Source organism: Rhinopithecus roxellana, chromosome 16 (genome assembly GCF_007565055.1).
Source record: "Rhinopithecus roxellana isolate Shanxi Qingling chromosome 16, ASM756505v1, whole genome shotgun sequence".
NCBI lineage: Eukaryota > Metazoa > Chordata > Mammalia > Primates > Cercopithecidae > Rhinopithecus > Rhinopithecus roxellana.
This window is the reverse complement of record NC_044564.1, coordinates 571049-589697: the sequence shown is the minus strand read 5'-3', so window position 1 is coordinate 589697 and position 18649 is coordinate 571049. Positions and strand designations below refer to the sequence as shown.

Here is an 18649-nt window from a genome sequence, read left to right as displayed (position 1 = left end):
TTTGGTATATTTCTTTCCTCTATGTTTTCTGTATACATATTGCATAAATGAGATCATGTTGAGTGTGATGTAGTGATGGTTTCACAAATGTCTATACATGTCAAAAGCATCAAATTACTCATTTTTAACTTGTGCGATTTATTGTGTCAATCATATCTCAACTACTTTTTTATTTAATAATATATTATATCTATACCTTACTATTGTCAGACTTTGTTTTAGATAATATCTAAGAAGGTAGCAGTATGGGCCAGACGTGGTGGTTCATGCCTGTAATCGCAACACTTTGGGAGGCCAAGGCAGGAGGATCACTTGAGGCCAGGAGTTAAAAACCAGCCTGGGCAACTTGTGAGGCCCTGCCTCTACAATAAGTAAAGTGAAAAGTTAGCTAGGCATAGTGGTGTGTGCCTGTAATCCCAGGCCTATGAAGTCAAGGCTGCAGTAAGCCATGATCATACCACAGCATCCTAGCCTGAGCAACAGAGTGAGACCCTGTCTCAAAAAAAAAAAAAAAAAAGGCAGCAGTGGGGCCTGGATTTTGGAAGCAAACTGCCTGGGTTTGTATCCTGGCTCCATCAGTCATGGCTGTGCTGCTGTTGGCAAGTTGTTTCTCAGTGCTTTGCTTACCTTGTTATTAAATGTAAATACAACAGCACTTGCCTTACAAGCTTAGCATGGTAATTGAAGGGGTTAATTCATGCAGACTGCTTTAGAACTGTGCTTGGCAGTCTTAAGCATGCAATACATATTAGCTGCTGCTGCTATTGTTACTCTAGTTGAAGGGGTGGAAACTTTCAGGAATTCAAACTATATCCAATAGTGATCCTTTGGGTGTTTCTTTTCTTTTCTTTTTTTGAGACGGAGGCTCACACTGTCGCCCAGGCTGGTGTGCAGTGGCGCCATCTCGGCTCGCTGCAACCTCTGCCTCCTAGGTTCAAGCGATTCTCCTGCCTCTGCCTCCATAGTAGCTAGGATTACAGGCACCTGCCACCACGGCCAGCTAACTTTTTATATTTTTAGTAGAGATGGGATTTTACTGTGTTGGCCAGGCTGGTCTCAAACTCCTGACCTCGTGATCTGCCCACCTCGGCCTCCCAAAGTGCTGGGATTACAGAGGTGAGCCACCACGCCCAGCCTGGGCATTATTTTCTGTGTGGACTTCAGATGAACTTAGAGCTCTTAGAAGGCAAAATAGATTGCTCAAAGGACTTGGATTAGGGACCCCTGGTTCTGTGTGACTCAGGCAGAGTATTTCCCTCTGCTGGTTTCAGTGTCTGAATTTGCTTGAGTGACTAGGAGGGTGGTGACGTCCTTTTCAGGAGAGAATCAGGTTTTAGGGAAAAGATGATGAGTGTTCTTTGAGGTCTGCTGGCTGGAGATAGAGCTACCCTGAAGGCATTTGGATGAATGACCTGGAGCCCAGGAGAGAGATCTAAGCTCGAGAGAGAGGCTTGACAGGTATAGGGCATGGTTGAGCCTCCCAGGGTAAGCGGACATGGAGGGCACCCTGCAGGAGATCATCTATTGGGAAGACCTACAGGTAACTGGGTGCATTGGGAGCATGCTGGGGTAGAGAGGGCCTGAGAAGTCCAGCTATCCAGCCAGCATGTACCCAGGGCAGCCTCACCAATATTAAGCCGAGTCCATGCCTGATAGAGGCCACGGCAGCAGAAGCGGAACACAGAAAATGCAGAGACCAAGAAAGGAAGGAAGCTTCAGAGGGTCATAGAGCAACTTCCCTCCTGTAACTTGTCATAGCCACAGAAGATGCCAGGCTACTTTGCAAGAGAAGTGCCCTGGGCTGCTGAAAGCTCCAGATAACTTGGTGAGATGAGAGCTGCCTTTGTGTCCTACACCCCTTTGCTCTGGCTGGTCTTGGAACTCACTGTTGGTGCTTCCATGAACCCAGGTCATACTCAGGGAAGGGGGTAGGGAGCTTCCTGAGCACTGTGTTGGGTGCTTTATGCTCTCGAGTTGTCTGGACAAACCTATGAAGTGGTGTCAACACATGGTTAAGTTCTCAAACCATGGAGTTAGTCATCCAGGGCTGCTGAGCCCCACCACCTACTTGCTCTGCAGTTTTGATTACTTATTCTCTTCGAATCTCAGTTCTCTCTGTCCAATGTGGGGAGAATAGTATTTACTTCACTGGTCTTGGGAGGATCAAGTGAGTGGAATGCATCATAGTGTTTCGCTTAGAACTTGAGCCATGGAAGGGTCCATCCAGTGTTCATTATGGATATGTTCGACATCCCCATTGCAGATGAAGAAACTGAGACTGAGGGACGATAACTGGCTTGCCCAAGGTTATCCTTTCAGAACAAGTCTTTAGGACCACCACTCCCATGCTGGCCAGGCCTTGCAAGCCTGGAATTAAACCTAAACAGAAAATGGTCCATGAACTGCTCCAAGCAAAGTTGATACATTTATGAAATAGAGACAGCTCTTCCAAGCATAGTGGTTTAGCTGGGTGGTGACCAGCCAGACAATTTCAGAAGGTAGTGAGCTCCCCGTTCCCAGAGGAGATGTGTGCTAGGGCTTAGAAGGCCTTTTGCTGCCTTTAAGTTGTGGTTTCTGTGCTTTCCCACACCCCAAGGAGGACTGCTTATCAGACCCAGGACGTGTCAGGGAGGGAGCAGTTCCTGGTTAAAGTGTGGGCAGTAGTAATGGTTATCCCACCTAGCCAGTGCCTCTAGCTATAGGGATGTGGCCCTGCGTCCCTTTCCAACTCATGTGACTTGTGGTTTATGAAATCCATGTAACAGGGCTCAGCACAGGACCCAGCATAAAGTGATGCTCAGTAAATAGTAGTGCCTATCATGATCATGGTGATTCTCTTCAATGAAACTACATTCTTGTATTTTCAGATGGGGAAAGCAAGACTGGGAAAGGGAAGTCACTAGGCCAAGGAGTCAGGGGCTCCCCTTATAGCAGGAGCCCTTAGTAATTACAGCAAAAGATCAGGTATTGGGAGTGCTGAGTTCTAATTTCCTCTCTGCTCTTAATTCAACTGATGAATTTTTCCTTCCATCACTCAGCTGTACTATCCATGAAAGTATAATCTCAGTATTTTCTTATTCTGGGCCCAACTATACAAAACACACACACACACACACACACACACACACACACACACACACACATACACACATACCTGGATCTTGTTTTAAACTAAGTTAGAGATCAATAGAGGTTCTTTGAAAAGAGCAACAAAGTTGACAAACCTTAAGCTAGGCAGACTGAGAAAAGAGAGAAGACTCAAATTAGTAAAGTCAGGAACAAAAGAGAGCATTTCTACCAACCTTACAAAAACAAAAAGGATTATATGGGAATACTGTGAACAACTATGTGCCAACAAATTTGATAACTTCAATGAAAATAGACAAATTCCTAGAAAGGCACATTTACTAAAATATACGCAAGAAGAAAATCTGAAAAGACCTAATTACATAGTAGAGATTGAATTAGTTAAATAAATAAATAAATAAATAATAAATAAATACCCATGAAGAAAAACTCAGGACCAAATGACTTTACTGGTGAAGTCCACCAAATATTTAAAGAAAAATTAATACAGATTCTTCACAGATTCTTCCAAAATATAGAAGAGGAGGGGGCACATCCCAACTCATTTTATAAGACTAATATTATTCTGATACCGAAACCAAACAAAGACATCGTAAGAAAAATACAGACCAATATCCCTTGTGAAGGCAGATGTAAAAATTCTCAACAAAATATTAGCGAACTGAATTCAGCAGCATATAAAAAGGATTAATCCACGATAAAGTAGGATTTATCTTAGGAATGCATGGTTGGTTTCACATCTGAAATTCAATTTATGTAATACACTACATTAATAAGATAAAGGTGAAAAACCACATCATTTTCAGTAGACTGAGAAAAAGCATTTGACAATATGCAACACCTCTTTGTGATGAAACCACTCACAAAGACTGGAAAGGGCCAGGCGTTGTGGCTCTTGCCTGTAAACCCAGAACTTTGGGAGGACGAGGTGGAAGGATCGATTGAGGCCAGGAGTTTGAGACCAGCCTACAAAAAATTATAGTGAACCCCATCTCTACAAAAAATTACCTGGGTGTGGTGGCACATACCTGTAGTCCCACCTACTGTGTAGGCTGATGTGGAAGGATCACTTGAGCCCAGGAGGTCAAGACTACAGTAAGCTATGAGCATGCCACCACACTTCAGCCTGGGTGACAGAGTGAGACACCATCTCTAAATAATAATTTTAAAAATAAATAAATAAATAATTTTTTTTTTTTTAAAGTCTAGAAGAAGGCCAGGCACAGTGGCTCACACCTGTAATCCCAGCACTTTGGGAGGCCGAGGTGGGTGGATCACTTGAGGTCAGGAGTTTGAGACCAGTCTGGCCAATATGGTGAAACCCTGTCTCTACTAAAAATACAAATATTAGCCGGCCATGGTGGTGCAGGCCTGTAGTCCCAGCTACTCGGGAGGCCGAGACAGGAGAATTGCTTGAACTGAGGAGGCGGAGGTTGTACCACTGCACTCCAGCCTGGGCGACAGAGCAACTCTGTCTCAGAAAAAAAAAAAAAAATAACGAGTAAAAGGAAACTTCCCCAGCTTGATAAAGGGAATCAATGAAAACTGCAAAGCTAACATACTTATATTATATATACTGAATATTTTCCCCCTAAAATCAGGAATAAGACAAGGATTTTCACTCCAGCTGTTTTTATTCAACATTGTTCTGGAGGCTTTAGCCAGACCAATTAGGCAAGACCATGAAATTAGGCATCCAGATTGGGAAGGAAAAAAGTAAAACTATCTTTATTTGCAGTTGACATGATATTTGTTTACAGAAAATCCTAAGGAAGAACTACTAGAGCTAAGAAATTAGTTCAGCAAGATTGCAGGATTCAAGATCAAAATAGAAATACCAGTTGTATTTCTATACACCTGTAATAAACAACAAAAAAATAAAATTATGAAAACACTCCATAACAATATTAGAAAAAGAATGAAATATTTAGGAATAAATTTGACATAACAATGCAAAATGTATGCTCTGAAAACACCAAACATTGTTTAAAATAAAAAAAGGCTTAAATAGCTAGAAAGATACCTCATGTTCATGGATCAAAATACTTAATATTTCTAGGCTGCGCGGGGGCTCACGCCTGGCTCTAGGTTTCTGGAATCTATTCTGGGCAAGCATATGTCCTAGTTAACCTTCACCATAATAATGCTGCAAACAAACCACTTCTAGATTCGGTGTCATATAATAAAAAGCATTTGTTTTTTACGCATCTGGGTTCAGCTGATCTAGGCTAGGTTCACTGGGTCTTGGCTGCAAGCTATTGGTAAGATCTAGGTTGACCCCATGTGTTTCTCATCTTCCATGGAGCAGCAGCTACCTGAGGCATGTTCTTCCCATGATGAAAAGCAGGAGTACTAGGCAAGCCTTACATACGAGCGCACTTTAACTCTGTGTTTACACCATATCTGCTAACATCAGTTGGCCAGAGGAAGTCCACACTGTAGCTGCCTTGACCCAGAGTCAAGAAGCAGAGGAGAAAGAAGCTGTTCCCATGGGGGTGCGGAGAAGGGAGTAGATATTTACTGAACAGTAATCTAATCTACACGTTTATCTTCCTCTTTACTTCCCATTTGAGTTTCATATCCTTTTTCATGTTCAGTCCCTGAGTTTCCCTTCCTTTCCTTTGCCTTACACTAGATCTTAATATGTTTTGGTATTTGTGGAGTAAGAGTTTTTCAGAGAAATCTGTCCATCACATAACCAGAAGTGTCAAGAAGCAGAGTCAAGAAGCAGAGGAGACAGAAGCTGCTCCCATGGGGGTGCGGAGAAGGGAGTAGATATTTACTGAACAGTAATCTAATCTACACGTTTATCTTCCTCTTTACTTCCCATTTGAGTTGCATATCCTTTTTCATGTTCAGTCCCTGGGTTTCCCTTCCTTTCCTTTGCCTTAAACTAGGTCTTAATATGTTTTGGTATTTGTGGAATTAAGAGTTTTTCAGAGAAATTTCTCCATCACATAACTAGAAGTGTGTGTTGTATGTAGAGATTACATAACAAAGCCAGGTTTTCAACTTTTGACTTCCTTTTTTTTTTTTTTTGAGATGGAGTCTTGCTCTGTCACCCAGGCTAGAGTGCGGTGCCACGATCTTGGCTCACTGCAGCCTCTGCCTCCCAAGTTCAAGTGATTCTCCTGCCTTAGCCTCCTGAGTAGCTGAGATTACAGGTGTACACCACCAAGCCCAGCTAATTTTTTTGTATTTTTAGTAGAGAAGGGGTTTCACCATGTTGGTCTGCCTGGTCTCGAACTCCGGACCTCAAATGATCCACCCGCGTTAGCCTCCCAAAGTGCTAGGATTACGAGCATGAGCCACCATGCCCAGCTATGACTTTGTCTTTTTTGACCACACTGTAGCTGCCTTTTAAGTAAATGCCCTCCTGATAGAGTGTTTTTCAAACTGTTAGCCATGGCCACAGTAAAAACAAATACATTTTTCTGTCATACTCACTACACATATATGTAATTCACAAAATATTAATGCTGACTAAGCAAGGTGCACTCTGATATTTTCTTTCTTTTTTTTGAACAAAACCTGACTTTCTTTTTTTCTTTTTTTTTTGAGACGGTCTTGCTCTGTCGCCCAGGCTAGAGTGCAGGGGTGCAATCTCTGCTCACTGCAACCTCTGCCTCCCCGGTTCAAGTGACATCCAGCAACTATCTGGCCTCAGCCTCCCAAGAAGCTGGGATTACAAGCATGAGCCACCACGCCCAGTTAACTTTGGTATTTTTAGTAGAGACAGAGTTTCACTATGTTGGCCAGGCTGGTCTCGAGCTCCTGGCCTCCAGCAGTCCACCCGCCTCAACCTCCCAAGGTGCTGGGATTACAGGCGTGTGCCACTGCGCCCGGCCAAAGTCTGACATTCTTAACAGATTTTATTATATTGACTGGCATGCTTTAAATTCATAAAAGCTTTGGAGAAATCGTCAATTCCCAACCCCATAAAAAGTATTTTGAATGCGGAAAAAAAGATGGAAGTAATGATCTACACAGATACAAAGCATGCCTTAGTTCCTCCCATATCCCCAACTGCTATTTGGTGATAAAGAATTCTCAGAAAGTAGAGTGTTTTTGATACTTTTCAAGTAGAATCTCACCAGTGTAAAGAACCAACAGCATTGATCTGGTGCCTCCGCTCACTCTTTGCAAACTATTTTTGGAATCCTAAGGTGTAATTATACATTTCACAGACATTTGTGAGATAAGATAAACATTATGTTTATATCCAACATGAGCCAGGCTTAAAGGTTTTCTAAAAACCATGTGTGGCACTAGAAACTTCATACTGTATCAAGTCAGTATAAGTATCAAGCTACTGGACTCTAAATGAAATATTATAGATAAACATTTACTGAAAATCAATATAAAAATCTGGCCCAGACCGAGTGCAGTGGCTCACGCATGTAATCCCAGAACTTTGGGAAGTTGAGGCGGGTGGATCACCTGAGGTCAGGAGTTTCAGACCAGCCTGACCAACATGGCAAAACCCCGTCTCTACTAAAAATACAAAATTAGCCGTGTGTGGTGGCAGGCACCTGTAATCCCAGCTACTTGGTAGGCTGAGGCAGGAGAATCGCTTGAACCTGGGAGGTGGAGGTTGCAATGAGCCGAGATCGTGCCATTGCTCTCCAGTCTAGGTGACAGAGTGAGACTCCATCTCAGACAACAACAACAACAAAATCTGGCCTAGAAAGACCAGTATGGAAATATGCAGTCTTCTTAAGATGGTCAAAAGTGTGTGTGTGTGTGTGTGTGTGTTTTAATAAAATTTTTAAAAGCTCTATATAGTTTAAGACAAGTATGTGTAAGATATGTGTGTTTTATATGTGCTGACTTGATCATGACAACTCGCCAATTCTATTTTTTTTTTTTTTTTTTTGAGACAGAGTCTAGCTCTGTTGCCCAGGCTGGAGTGCAGTGGTGCGATCTCGGCTCACTGCAAGCTCCACCTCCCGGGTTCACGCCATTCTCCTGCCTCAGCCTCCCGAGTAGCTGGAACTACAGGCACCCGCAACCACGCCTGGCTAATTTTTTTGTATTTTCGGTAGAGACAGGGTTTCACCGTGTTAGCCAGGGTGGTCTCAAACTCTTGACCTCATGATCTGCCCGCCTCGGCCTCCCAAAGTGCTGGGATTACAGACGTGAGCCACCACGCCTGGCCAACAACTCGCTGATTCTTATGAAGAATTAGGGATGCACATCTTCAGCAATGCACATGAGAAATAAACTCTGAAAAAGACAATTTCTTGGGGTTAGAAGTATTTTGGGAAGTACTTTAGAGAAACAGACAGTAAGTCTAGGATTATAGCTGAGAAGGACTGGAAGACTTCAGGAGATGCTTCAGCTTCTAGATTTTGAATGTTGAATAAATCATTGAAGTGTGATACCTACGTTATCCTTTGCTTTGCAAAAAATTGAGTAGTAGCACATTTCTTTATCCTGAATAGCAGACATTCATTTTTTCAATTAGCTGTTTCTCATCCAAGGCATTAGGAAGATCTCTCTCTCTTGTTTCCAAGTACTAGCACTGGAATTCCTTGTAACTATGGTTTATCTAGATTATGTAGCTTGTTTCTCAAGGCTTCTATCTTTTCAGAATCTGCAGCACCTGTTATGTAAACAATAGCGTTGACTCCTCTGCAATACAGTTCCTACATGCTCCAGAATTGGGGTTGTCCTTCCATGTCCCAGATCTTTTTTTTTTTTTTTTTTTTTTGAGATGGAGTCTCGCTCTGTCACCCAGGCTGTAGTGCAGTGGTGCAATCTTGGCTCACTGCAACCTCTGCCTTCCAGGTTCAAGCACTTCTCTGCCTCAGCCTCCCGAGTAGCTGGGACTACAGGCACATGCCACCACACTCAGTAATTTTTTATATTTTTAGTAGAGATGGGGTTTCACCATCTTGGCCAGACTGGTCTTGAACTCCTGACCTCGTGATCCACCCTTCTCGGCCTCCCAAAGTGCTGGGATTATAGGCGTGAGCCACCGCGCCCAGCCATGTCCCGGATCTTTACTGTGATGTTACCTTTAGTTACTTTCCTCATGGCGAAGCTCACTGTGGGTATCATGTTTTCACTAAATTGACCTGATGCAGTGATATTCACAAAAGTGATCTTGGCCCAAGTCCTGCAGCCCCGCAAGCATCAGTTCTATCTCCTGCTTCCAAAAGAGCAAACTGAACTAGCACAGCAGGCAGGAGATGCGCACCAGCATGACAACCACTGGGAGAGAGGATGGATGGGAGAGCTGGCAAGCAGAGGCGAGGATGACTTCCACACAAGCCAGCCTCAGCCTGTACCACCCAACAGCTCCTCGGGACCCCAATGCAACACAGGTGGACACAGGCAGGTGGCAGCAGCCCTGATACTTTGTATTTCATTTTTTAAATGCTGGTCATGACACTAAACTGGTTTTACAATCTACCAATGAGTTGGAACCTTTGGTTTTGAATACACTGACCTAGTGAACTCCTTTCATCATTTTCCCTTCCCTGTTATTAATCTTATCTCTTTGCAAGGGAGAATAAACTCCTTGAACTGTTTTTACATCCAGCTCATTATGAACTTCTCTGTGGTCTGTGATCTCAGGTCAGCCTTTGGTACTATCTAGTTCCTTTCTGTAAACCAAACATGTATTGAGCCCGGCTCTGGCACATACAACCCAGTGTTGGGCACCAGCAAACATGCAGGTAGGTTAGTACCCGGTTCTTAAAGAAATTACATCAAGAGGCTTCAGCCTAGACACGTACTTGGCCAAAGGGTGACCCAGCTGTGAAGTGCACTAAGCCCCTTGGAGGCCATGAGATGGTCAGTGAAGGCTGCACAGAGGACAGATCTGAGCAGGGAAAGAGAGCAAACAGGGAAAGATGTCAGGAGGTGTTTGCAACTTATCTCAGCAGAAGTCGGGAGCCACTGATGGTTTTTGAGCCTGAGAGTGATGAAACCAGATGAAGGTTTTGGGAAAGTTAGTGTAGCAAGTCCATTCGGCATTCATCCAACACACCCGTACTAAGCACCTTCTACATTTTGGGCACTGTTTAGGCATTCTAGGTGCATCAGTTAACAAAACAGACAATACTTCTGCCTCATGGCATTTATATTCCAGCTGCAGGGTTGGGGGTTGAGGAAGTCAAGCTTATATTACTAACAAGCCACATAGTGTGTGGAAGATAAGAATGCGAAAGACAGGTAAAGGAGATTGAGAGTGCCATGCGTGGGGTGCATCATGTAGGGTGCCTGGAGTCTGGGAGACCAGTCGGGATGACAGGGTGTGGGGATGAGACCTGAGCTGCACCAGTGGCGGCAGGAAGGACAGAGGGGCAGAAAGGCAGAGTTCAGCCTCATGCTCCTCTGTTCTCATCTCCTTTCAGAAACACAATGCACAACATCCGTGGCAACAAGCAGGCCCAGGCAACAGGCCGTGAACCTCCGGGGGAATATTCTCCACAGAGTGGGGAGCCTCAGAGGGAGGAACGGCCCTCGGCCTCTGACCCCAGCACCCCAGGTGAGCCTCTGTCCAGGGCTGAGCTGCCTTCAGGGACCAGCTCCTCACGACTGGCACAAGTGCCTTCTTTCCTTCCAGTGAACCAGCATTGGTGTGTTTGTTTATCTTAGTTGGCTTGGGCTACTTACTAAAACACCATAGACTGTGTGGCTTAAATAACAGACATGTATTTCTCACAGTTGTGTGGAGGCTGGGAGGTCCAAGATCAAGGTGCCGGCAGATTCAGTGTCTGGTGAGGGCTCCCTTCCTGGCTTGCACATGGGCGCCTTCTCACTGTGTGCTCACGTGACTGAAAGAGCTCTGGTCTCTGCTTCTTCTTCTAAGGGTACTGATCTTATCAGGGGCTCCACCCTCATGACATTAAATCTGATCACCTCCCAAGGGCACCACCTCTTAATACCACCACTCTACTAAAAATACAAAAGTTAGCTGGGCATGGTGGCTAGTGCGTATAATTCCAGCTACTCAGGAGGCTGAGGCAGGAGAACCACTTGAACCTGGGAGGCAGAGGTTGCAATGAGTCGAGATTGCACCACGGCACTCCAGCCTGGGTGACAGAGTGAGACTCTGTCTCAAACAAAACCAAAAACAAATGTACACGTGTGATAAAATGACGTAGACCTACGCACACATGTTGTACCAACACCTATTTCCTAGAATTGATAGTGTGCTATAGCTGTGTAAGATGTCACCATCGGGGGAAGCTTGGTGAAGAGTACTTGAGACATGTCTGCACTGTCTTTGCAACTTCCCGTAAGTCTAATTTTTTCAGAGTAAAAAGTTAAAATAAGGCTGGGCATGGTGGCTCATGCTTGTAATCCCAGCACTTTGGGAGGCCAAGGCTGGAGGATTGCTTGAGCTCAGGAGTTCAAGGCGAGCCTGGGCAACACAGGGAGACCCTGTCTTTACAAAAAAATTTAAAAATGAGCTGATCATGATGCGAGCCTGTAGTCCCAGCTACTTGGGGTGCTCAGGTGGGAGGATCACTTGAGTCAGGGAGGTCGAGGCTGCAGTGAGCCATGATCATGCCTGGGTGACAGAGTGAGATGCTGTCTCAAAAAAAAAAAAAGAAGAAGAAAAGAAAAAGCACCCTTTGGAGCAGTCAGTGCCTGTCAAAGCCCCAGAGAGCATAACAAGCAGTCCAAGAGAAGGCCAGTGCTATATCGGATCAATCATCATCATTATAATGCTAGCAGTTACTTTGTGCCAGTGCTGCAGTAAGCATTTTTTTTGTAATAACTTTATTAAGATATATTCATATACTATACAATTCACCCATTTAAAATGTGTAACTCAGTGGCTTTCTGTATATCCACAGAATTATGCAGCCATCACTATAATCAATTTTAGAACATTTTTATTACCCCAAAAAGAAACCTGCACCCTTAGTCATCAACCTTAATCCCCACTGCCCCATAACGCTAGGTGGCCACAACCTTTCTTTCTCTATGGATGTGCCTGTTCTGGACATCTGCTGTGAGTAGAATATACCATGGAATATACCATGCTGTGACTGGCTTCTTTGACTTAGCAGAATCTTTTCAAGTTTTATCCGTGTGTACCAAGCACTTTACCTACATTGACCTATTTAATTCTTACAGCAACTGGAACTGTGTATATTGTTATTATCCTCATTCAATAAATAAGGAAACTGAGGCATGGAAGGGTGGAGTGACTTGCTCACGGCCACAGAGTGAGTGACAGAACAAAATCTAATATATAAAGCAGATAAAAGCAGAGCTGAGGCCTGAGTGGGAGTCTGGACTCCTCCTCTGCTCCTCTTACTCCACCTTCCCCTCCTGGTCAGTCCTTGAGGCACTCCCATGAAATCCAGGGCACTGATTGAATGCCACTGTCTTAGGCCTCATTTTCTCTAATTATAAACTGGGCACTGTGAGGCCTGCCCTGCCTTTCCTCAGAGTTGGTGCACAGTCGTGTATCAAAGGGCAGCAATGCTACAGGGAGCTTCCCTGCTCCCCTAGACCCCATCACAGGAAGGAGAAAGAGGTACTACATACTTCTGAGCTCTGTGGGCTGCCTTGTACCCATGGTAGCCTGATTTCTCTTCGATCTGGAACAAGACTGTTCTGGTTCTGCACTCAGCAAGGCACTGTTGTTTTGTTTGTTTTGAGTCAGAGTCTCGCTCTGTTGCCCAGGCTGGAGTACTGGCATGATCTCGGCTCACTACAACCTCTGCCTCCCGGGTTCAAGCGATTTCTGCCTAATTTTTGTATTTTTAGTAGAAATGCGGTTTCACGATGTTGGCCAGGGTGGTCTCGAACTCCTGACTTCACGTGATCTACCCGCCTCGGCCTCCCAAAGTGCTAGGATTACAGGCATGAGCCACTGCGCCTGGCCGATCTAGGTACTGTTTTTGCACTCAGTGTCTGTTTCCTATCACCTACTGGAGTAACTCGTTATCTGTTCAAGACTGTTTGGCCAGCCCTTGGCCTGGTCTCATGCTACGTCATTTGGCCTATCCCCAAAGCCCTGTGTATCCCCTATCCTGGGATCCCATACCACATTCTTATTTTCAATACCTTTAACACTTTAGTCCCAAGAAATAGTTAATAGTTTACTAAAATGCATACTCATACAAATGAGTAATTTGGGTTAGGAGATTTAGATAAGATCAATTTATGATCCTACAAAATATCTGATGGTAGGCAGTAAATGTGACTTTAAGCTCAGCAACCAAGGCAAAGAGGGAAATGCAAGCAGCTAGATTATTTCCAGTGTCCATAAGACTAAAAACATATTTTCTTATAAGAAGCAAAGCTTTTCTTGGAAGTTCCTAGGGCTGAAGGGAATTTCTTCTGCTGGGGACTCATAACAGGCATGATGTATATATCCTATGTGAACAAGCTTCTCAAGGGCCCTTGGCCACATAATCAGGCCATTAAATGTCCCTTGATGCAGGCTGATGGCAGAGACCAGAAGCACAGCTGGGTCAGGGCAGGATAAGGCAACCCAAGGGAATGATTCTCTGATGTTGGGTTTGATTTAAGAATAAAATTTTAGTGACTTGAAAACAGTGGGTGGCAAACATTTTTTGTAAAGAGCCAGACAGTAACGATTTGAGGCTTTGTGGGCCATAGGGTTTCTGAGGTTTAAGCACTCAGTTCTGCCTTTGAGGTGTAAACGCAGCAATAGACAGCACATAAACAAATGGGCATGGCCGTGTTCTAATAAAGCTTTATTTATAAAAGCAGGCTGTGGGCTGGATTTGGCCTGTGAACCATAGGTTGTAACCCAGGAGATAAAAGGACTATGCATCCTTGAGACAATCAACTGTGGGGGGAATATGTCTCTTAACTTAGCTTGGAATAAGAAGAATCAAGTTAAATGTTTGAGCTGCTCTCTGGAGCAAGAATGCAGAGTACAGACATTCATTCTGTGTTCCTATCATCAGACAGATCTGTGTGCTTTGAAAATCTCCTAACACATAGAGGTGGGATCCTGAAATAAGGAACAGAACATCCTGCCAGGGCTTGTGCCCGAGGAGAAAGCCACTTGGCAAATACCAGCAGGGTGGCATGAGAGACCCATCCAGGCTGGGTGGGATCTGAAGGAAGGAGACAGGCACAGTTTAGCAGATGGGCCAGCACAGTGCAATAACGTTTATGTAGGCCAGTGGTTCTCACAGTCTAACCCCTGGACAAGCTGTGTCAGCATCACCTAGGAACTTTTTAGAAGTGCAAATTCTCAAGCCCTGCCCCAGACCTATTAAATTCAGAGCTCCGAAATTAGGGCCCAACCATCCGCATTTGAACAAGCCCTCCAGGTGCTTCTAAAGCAAGCTCAGGTTTAAGAACTGCTGATGTCATCCGTCATAACTTCTGCGTTTCTCCTCTTGAGCAGGGAGAGAGCCAGAGGATTCTCCAAAACCTACGCCCAAGTCTTCTCTGACCATCAATTTTGTTCAGAAAGCCAAGCGCCAGAACAACACCTTCCCATTCTTTTCTGAAGGAGTCACATGGAACCGAACTGCCCAGGAGAAAGTGGCAGCCTTGGAGCAACAGGTTCTGATGCTCACAAAGGAGCTGAAGTCTCAGAAGGTGAGGTCTGGTCCCAGAGAGGCCCCAGGTTCCAGTAGACCCCTCCAGTTCCTAGAGCCTTTCGGACAAACTAGATGGGAAGCAGTAGCCCTGCTGGGCACCAGCAGGTCTGGTCTTTAAAGGCCAGCAGGCACCAGCTCTGGTCTTTAAAGGCCAAACTGTGGAAGGTTGAAATATGCTGTTGATTACTCAAGAACCTAATGTCACTCAAAGCAAGTCACAAAAAGGCACCAAGGGCAGGTATCTCTGGAGATCTACTCTAATAACTGTCTCTTGGACCCCTCCTGGAGGGCATGCATGGTCTCACCCGCTACCCAGAAAATGACAATACTTAGAGGCAGGTGATCTGGATCTAGGGTCATGGGAGGAGCTGTCGATAGAATTGGGGGGAGGCTTTGACCTGGCAGCTGATATCTGGGCACAGATATCTGAATGACCGTCACGAGACTGTCACAGGAGAAAGCAAACAAGCAGCATGTGTGTGGCCCAGGGCTAAGCCAGGACCGACACAGAACAGTGACAGGAATATTTGGGCTTAATATGGTAAGAAGTTAATTATGAGAGTTACAAAAAGGAATAACTATATAGTCATTGTAGAAAACAGATCTCACACACACAGACATTAAAACTACTCCAAAATCCTACATCCCAGAGAGTAAATGGTATTAAAAGCCAGGGGCTACCTTATGAAGTAGTGAGGGTCCCAGGGTGGGGATGCGAGGGGGTTTCAGCTCCGGGCGGGAGCCCCTCTTTAGAGTGATAAAAGGGACTAAGTTAGGCAGTTACATAAATCCCAAGGGTGGGGCCTGGTGGGGCCTGGTAGGGCCTGTGGTGGCAGTGGCGGGCTCCCCTGAGGGCCTACACTCCTTTTCCTCTGGAGGAAGGCCTAAGCTTTTGTGTTTGAACTTTGGCTGCCTAGAGGCCTTTTCTGTTTTGTTTCCCTGTCCTGACTCCAGAAGACTTAGGCTGGGGAGGTGGGGCTTATGCCCTACTGCCTTCTGAATATTTCTTATAACTTGTACATTTCTTTTCTGCCCTGTTTTGGGGGGAAGAAATCTAGAAAAAATGCTCTCCCTATACCTAGTTTGGCCCCTTGTCTGCCTTTTCTGCCCCTAAGCAGTGACCACTGTCAGCAGATCTCAGGGGAACTGGCAGAGGCTTCATTCCTGGCATGTCAGGAGTGACTTTTTTTTATTTTTTTTGAGATGGGGTCTCACTCTGTCATCCAGGCTGGAGTGCAATGGTGCAGTCTTGGCTCACTGCAACCTCCACCTCCTGGGTTCAAGCAATTCTCCTGCCTCAGCCTCCCAAGTAGCTGGGATTACAGGCGACTGCCACCATGCCCAGCTAATTTTTTTTTTTTTTTTTTTTTTTTTTGTATTTTTATTAGAGACTAGGTTTCACCATGTTGCAAGGCTGGCTTCGAACTCCTGACCTCAAATGATCTGCCCGCCTCAGCCTCCCAAAGTGCTGGGATTACAGACATGAGCCACCGTGCCCGGCCAGGAGTTATGTTTAATGAAGCAACTGGTGATTAGAGATTAGAGTTCTTAAAGGAGGGGCCTCATTTATTCATATGTTCTTAACTCATGTGTTTATTCACCAAATCTTTATTAAGGGCCTGTTACGTGCATGTAGTGTTCCAGGTGCTGGGAAAGAACAGTGAGCAAAAGGCATAGACTCTGCCCTTACAGGGCTTGCATTTCATGGCAGAGACAGACATTAAGCAAAGCAACACCCAAATGTGTAGTTATAACACGTGAAGTCCCCTCTGCTTCTGCTTAGCAGCCCAGCTGTCTTTTCCTCCTGTCATCATGGTGCTCCTGTTGTGAGGCTGCTGGACGCTCCTGAGAGCTGAGAGGGCGTGAAACAGAGCCATAGCAGCTACTCGATCCCTGGACTGGTAGAGCTTAAATCCCAAACCCAAACCTGGAAAGAAGAAGAAATCCTGAATATATGGGCAACCTCCCTTGACACAGTCTTTCTTTCTAATACATTACAAATTGTCAGATGAAGTAGAAAGGCCCCGGGAGACCTAGATTTCATGAAAGTTTGCCCCTGATTGCTCTGCATCTCTGGGGGACTCGTCATTCTTCAAAAAATAAAGGCAAGATTCTTGGCAATTAATAAGGGTTGCCCAGGCTATTGACAACTCCCATATATTCAGAGGGAAATTATCAGGAGGAAGTTGATGCATTGAAGAATCTGGATTTTTTTTTTACCAGGTAACCTTCAACCAGACCTCAACTTTGTGTCCTGGGACAGACGGTCAAAAGGAGAATGAGTTGTGATTTATTTAGTTTATCTATTTATTGTGCAATATGAGTGGATTTGTGTGTTCTTCAACCCATTCCACAAATGCACTTCAGTCTTCAGGATGATTCAAAGCACCGGCCTTTAAATAAGACAGCACAGGCTCAAATTCTGGCCTCTCTAAATTTCTTAACCTCTCTAAGCCTCAGTTTCCTCTTCTATAAATGGAGTTACAGCCATGTTTACTGGAGGGATCTGTGCCCAGATTCATAAAGCCCAGTACCTGGCACCCAGCAGCTGCCCAATAGATGCAGGCTCTGGTTGTTCTGGCAATTACTGCAGCCCTCCTTACCCTCCATGTCGATCTCTTCCTGCCCTACCAGCAGTGAGGTGCCCTGCTGAGGGGCTCTGAGACAAGGCGGGAAGTGAGAGCCCATCAGTGCCTCCAGGAAATGTGCTGTGGGGCCATCGCAGTGATCAGGGAACTTCGGTCTTTATTCCACATTAGGAAGGGAGGAACGGCAGTCCTGTCCTCTAGGGTTTCACCTATAGCCCAGATACTGAAACCAAAGAGGTGAGACAGAAAAAGCCAGCACAACTTCTGGGTGCCCAGTGGTGCCCCCAGGCACTCAGAATGCTGTTGGGAGAGCCGCTGTGCCTCTGAGACCCTCATTAGAGTCCCATCCATCAGCTGGGAAGATAGGCACCTGGACTCTCAGGAGCTAGCCCTGCGAGGTACCTTCCTGCCTTTCTTTAGTGGGAAGGCACCTCCTGTCTACCTCAAGCTTCAGGATGACATGGGAATTCGGCATCTTATCCTGGCTCACCTGGCCATTGCCAATGGCTTTAGTGACTCCTTAGGACTTTCTATCTCAAACACTGTGAGATGCTCTTGAGAGCACACTGGGGACAAATCCCTGCCCTTGGGCACCTCACCGTCTAGTAGGGCACCTCACTTCTCTGGTAAGAGAAGACGTGAACACGGGAACTGCTGGTATGAAGCACGGCCCCAGGACTGTGCTGAGCCTTCCCATGTGTTTTCTCTGTCCTTACAATAGTCGTCATCCCCTTTCTCTGAAAAGGAAACTGAGATTCTCCGAGCGTCTGCATGCTCAGGGTCTCCCAGAGGCTGAGCCAGCATTTGAGGAGCTCAGAGGAGTTGGGTGACTTGCCCATGCTCAGGCAGCTAGAAAAGCCAGGATTGGGGCCCTAACCTCCTTCTCCAGGTCTAGAGGCTGGGCTGCCTCCTCTCCTCCATAATCTCATGGTGAGTCCCAGTATGAGACACAAGCACCGAAACTGATCTTGAGAAAAAAATGAATGTACTCCCTGTGTACCCCCTGGTGTCATATCAAACCATGGGGCGACTCCAATACCCATTAAGCCATTATCTGTCCCCACACCTGCAGCACTGGCCCCACAAGAGGTTTGGGCTCTAGGAGATAGCACCAGATGGCTGATTGGCCGGGGACTGACCCTTGGAGTTGACAGAACTACACCCAGCCTGAAGACCGTCTGCTCTGGCAGATGGAAGGCTGTTGTCTGTGGTGATGTTGACCATCTGTTGGCAGCTGGGAATGATGAACCCCTCTGGAACCCTGCCTGCAGCCCTCTGGGGCCACCTTACTTCAATCAGGATTACTGGGTAAAGGAACGTAATTTTTTAGCAAACTTGGTGGGGCAACGTGCAGCCTCTTACTTTCCTAGAACTCCAGCCAAAAACTTCAGAGGACATGAAAGAGGGCTGGGAGGT

At 45.5% G+C, this 18649-nt stretch overlaps 1 protein-coding gene and 1 pseudogene across 4 annotated transcripts in view; one reads left to right on the top strand and one right to left on the bottom strand.

Moving 5' to 3' along the window:
* TBC1D2 (TBC1 domain family member 2) overlaps positions 1–18649 on the top strand; it is a 58322-nt gene that overhangs the window by 13133 nt on the left and 26540 nt on the right. For all 4 annotated transcript variants that reach the window (XM_030920095.1, XM_010357633.2, XM_030920094.1 and 1 more), the window contains 2 exons: positions 10452–10585; positions 14447–14643. In XM_030920095.1, coding sequence (XP_030775955.1) covers positions 10459–10585; positions 14447–14643 — 324 coding nt within the window. In that variant the 5' untranslated portion in view covers positions 10452–10458. The remainder of the gene's footprint in view (positions 1–10451; positions 10586–14446; positions 14644–18649) is intronic.
* LOC104657785 lies at positions 8425–10441 on the bottom strand (annotated as a pseudogene).